At 43.1% G+C, this 4,358-nt stretch overlaps 1 protein-coding gene across 1 annotated transcript; it reads left to right on the top strand.

The window, feature by feature from the left end:
* The first annotated feature begins 1,504 nt into the window (after positions 1–1,504).
* Positions 1,505–4,342, top strand: LOC104913366 (4-aminobutyrate aminotransferase, mitochondrial-like). The gene is made up of 3 exons (XM_010719411.3): positions 1,505–1,616; positions 2,670–2,699; positions 3,498–4,342. The coding sequence occupies exons 1-3, from the start codon at positions 1,584–1,586 to the stop codon at positions 3,690–3,692; spliced, it is 258 nt and encodes an 85-aa protein (XP_010717713.1). The 5' UTR covers positions 1,505–1,583; the 3' UTR covers positions 3,693–4,342.
* Positions 4,343–4,358: the final 16 nt, after the last annotated feature.

Raw genomic sequence — 4,358 nt, 5'->3', positions numbered from 1 at the left:
GCGTGGTGTGGTGTGACAGGTGCAGAGGTGTGTGTTGCAGCCATTGCGGGTCGGGTAAGGGAACACGCTTCCACACCTTCCACAGCAGAAATACCAGGAAAAGTCACGCTGGGCAACAATAAAACAATTGTCTTACTGTAAAGCTACTTTCCTCTCAGCCCTGTGCTATTTGGCACGTTCCTGGGCAGCGTTATAATGGATCTGCTATGCAGTTCTTTCAGAATCTGTGGAGCAGAAGTTACCAGCCCAGAGCACCAGCAGAAGGGCAGTCTGCATTACTTCTTGGAAGCTCCTTAGGTTTTTATTTACCTGTTGGTTACTGAGGTTTATAAAATAAATGCTGGTTAATACAGGAGAAGAAGAAGCATTCAGTGTTGGTGTGCTGCTGTATCCCATCATGGATGGAGCAGAGGGCACGTGGCTCACTTGGGTCTCTTCTCCCCTTGGAGTCTTACAGGCTGCCTGCTCTATCTGCAGCTTCATTGGCTATGGATCTGCAGTAGCTCTCTTTTCTGGTGGAACAGTTGCCATGCAGACTCCAATTTACATGAAAGCTAAACAGAGTGACACAAAAATGAAGTGGTGTTGCTGTAATGAAACCTATTAATAGCTTGCGGAGAGGCAGTGACGCATCTCGGATACAGCAGATGGAATTAAAGCTGAGGAGATTTATCTTTGCAGACCAAGTTTTCCCCAGATGAACAGCTAGGGATGCTTTCCAAGGGCTGTGACTTTTCAGATAAACTTTCTCCAAACCAGGCTTGCGTGGCACACCTTTCTGCTGGTGGAATGGAGCCGAGGGCCTCACATGGCCTTCACAAATCGCTCCGGTTAACCTGCCTGTCATGGACTGAAGGCTGTGCCTCATCCTTCAGGTGTTGATCTGGGGCATAGGTGATGCCCCTAAGTGAAGCTTATTAAGATTAATTTGTCTTTGATACTGCGCTGGCTAAAGGCTTGCAGGTGCTTTGTGATACAGCTGTGGCTGGTAAGGACATCACTTCAGCTCAGCACTTAATGACAGCACTTGCACCATGCTCGTGGTCTCTTGCTGGGCACCTGGCTGAAGCTCCTAAGTCTATACCTCCTTGGTTGCAGATGCACAGTGAATCCTCCAACCCCCCTAAAGGAATGTACGCGTATCCAGGAGGGATCCACCAGAACCAAAGTGGTTCTTGGCACTTACTAACTGTATCTGCTTGGTGCCAGGGGTATCCCCAGCTCTGTTTGCTTGGCATTGTAATGAAGGCACGTGGGCTCTGTCCCTTACAGTAGGATTTGCCTCTGTTTCTCTGTCGTCTCACTTTACTGTTGTGGGGTTTTTTTTTAAAGCTACCTCACTGGTATTAGTTTTATTTCATGCTTGTCAAAGAGATGAGATATTTGGTTCCCTTCAGACAGCACGACGTAATTGGTCTCATCTGTCAAGTGTTCACACTCAGGTAAGGTTTGGATATTTATTCTGAAGGAGAACACAGAAATTATGGTCGGTACTCAGGTTTTCATTATCTCCTACAGGACATAGATATATCAGTCAAGCTGCAGCTAAAATTGATGTGGATTTTGATTATGATGGACCTTTAATGAAGACAGAAGTTCCTGGACCACGATCTCGGGTGAGTTCTGAAAGCTTAGTGGCTTTTTTTTTTTTCTTTAGCAGTATTTAACTTATTAGAAAACAAATTTTATTCTAAACTTTAATTCTGATACGGATAAAAATCACATTGCAACAGTCTGTGCCTCTTTTATCGAAGTGCTGACGGTGAAAAGCCAGGAAGGGGGAAACCCTGACTTGCATTGCCCCTCTCTAAGAGAGGCCTGAATTTCTCTGGGACTCAGCTGTCAGCTTCTCATTTGAAGTAACTGAGAGCCAAAGAGCACCCATTTGCTGAAAGGTCTCTCTGCTTAGTGTGCAACTTTGGCTACTTGCGAGGGCAGCCCACCTGACTTCTTTGGCGTTGAAAACAATGCAAACTTTCAGTTTGCTGGGCAGTTCTCCTCTGTTAGAGTCTGTACTTGAACAGAAGCTGTTAAATCAGCAGAGAAAAAGCAAACAAGCATTAGAGCTAAGGGCACTTAAAAATGCTTCCAGTGTCAAAATAATTTTCTTCAAGAATTTGCGTGCTGCCTCCTTTGCAACACAGGAATTTGCATGGAGCACAAACACAATGGACACAGTTATTCTGCATGTTAAGAGACTGATTTCTATTTTTTTTAAACTGTGTTTCTAGAACCAGTGTGCCAGTATTCCTTCCACACGTGTGATTTGTCTCTTCTCCATTCAGCTGAGCAGTACAGAGGCAGCTTTTCCTTTTGGAGGCACACAGTTAAGCTGTGTGTGCAGCCCACGCAGTTCAGTGTGCCATAGTTTTAACTGTCATTTGTGCCCTGTGAAGGTTCATGTGGCAAGTGCACTTGCCTGGTAAGCAGATGAGATTGCAAGCTTTGCACATAGTTTATGTGGTCATATAAAGGAAACATGTTCTTACAGGCTGGATGTGGCTCTGGGCAGCCTGGTCTGCTGGTTGGCAACCCTGCACATAGCAGGGGGTTTGAAACGACATTATCGTTGTGGTCCTTTTCAACCCAGGCCATTCTATGGTTCTATGATTGTCAGCATTCAGCGATTACATTCCTGATGCTGATCTATTTTGTTTTGTTTTCTGCAGGAACTAATGAAGCAGCTGAATGGAATTCAGGTAATTGGTCACATTTTCTGAGTTCAGTACAGGTGTCAATGCTATGATTCCAGAACTTAGTTCAAAATCTGGTTTTATATGTTCAGTTCCGTGCACAAAAAAAAAAAAAAAAAAGTGGAATTTGGCTTTGAATGCCAAGTATGTTATGCATGGTGCATGTATACGATTGGATAAAATCTTTTCTAGTCTGTTTCGAATACTGTAGAATTGTTTTGCTAATATCAGTGGTTTTCTGTAATCACTGGAACACTGTGTCATTTGAGTTACCACGTGGCCATTGAGAACACAGGAGTATTTGGCCTTAGAAGTGTCCCAGCCTGTGTGCAAATTGCCTTCCCAGGACGAGCAATTCCTCAACGCTTGTGCTTGGTCTGTGTGAAAGAAAGTGCATTTTGCCTTTAAGCTCCTTCACAAACAGCTGCCGATCCATACTGGGTTTGTGTTCTGGGGCTTCACTGAGTAAAGAAGCCCGAGAGTTCTCAGCCTGAAAGTTCTCAGATCTGGAACTTCCTCCTCCTCCCTGAGGTCTGGCAGAGTCATTTTGTTCATTAGGGTCATTCAGTCGTTGCCTGTTAGCTAACTGACAGATGTTAGAAATGGACATTTTTCTGCCTCCATTTTTTCCTTAGAACAGGCGATTCTTACCAGTTCCTCTTTATAAAAAATAGCTTTGCATTAATTCCCATGGAATGGATATAATGTCTCTTTGTATTTTTTTATCCTTATCAGCTTTTGCTGTTGCTTCCTCCACGCTGCTGCTACTTGAAGCTTTCACTGTTTGTTGCTTTTTTCTTTAAGAATGCCGAAGCTGTGCACTTCTTCTGCAACTACGAAGAGAGCCGAGGGAACTACCTTGTGGATGTGGATGGCAATCGCATGCTGGATCTCTACTCTCAGATTTCATCCATCCCGATAGGTAGGAAACAGCTGTACCAAAAGTTTTGCTGTGTCCTTTTGTTCTCTCAGCTGCTACCAAACAAGTTGGTTAATTAACAGCAATCCAACAAAAGGCTGACATAATGTATGCCTCGCTGTACTCAGGGTACCACCCTGCTGTGTATTCTGCAGTGCTGTTTTTGAACAGCTGGGGAAACAGGGTTAAAAATGCAGTCCTTGTGGCTCACTTGGAGCACAGAGCGGTATCTGGAAGAAGCTCTAATATTAATTTGTATTTGCCATTGCATGGTTTAGCTTTGTCTGCTTGGATTTAGGTACCTTGTGATTCTGTAATAGTATGTTACGTTTTTGAACATTAATATAATAAATCTAACTTAAAGACATTAACATGAAAGCATGTTCTGCACTTGAGCTAACCTTTCTTTCATGAGAGAGCTGAAAAGAGGAGTGGGCCATGTGGACTCCAGTGGGATTTCATCATCCATTTATACATTTTGATGCATTCATTCAATGTCGTGTCACATATTAAGGCGTGGGACATTGTTGAGTTTCATAGTTTGAAAGGAGTAGAAAATTAAGTGAACAAAATTCATGTCTTCAAAACAGTTTTTCCAGGCTATTTATTTAGTTGAGTGTGGATTTCTTCTCCTGAAATCCCGTTGACTTAAAACAGGATTTTGACTGGTCTCTTTTAGTTCATTTCCTCCTCTCCTAATGATTGCTGAACTTTTATCAAAGCGAATATTCAAGAAATAAAATAGA

This window comes from Meleagris gallopavo, chromosome 16, assembly GCF_000146605.3.
Source record: "Meleagris gallopavo isolate NT-WF06-2002-E0010 breed Aviagen turkey brand Nicholas breeding stock chromosome 16, Turkey_5.1, whole genome shotgun sequence".
NCBI lineage: Eukaryota > Metazoa > Chordata > Aves > Galliformes > Phasianidae > Meleagris > Meleagris gallopavo.
Note: the sequence above shows the minus strand (reverse complement) of the source record. Positions and strands in the feature narration are given on the sequence as shown.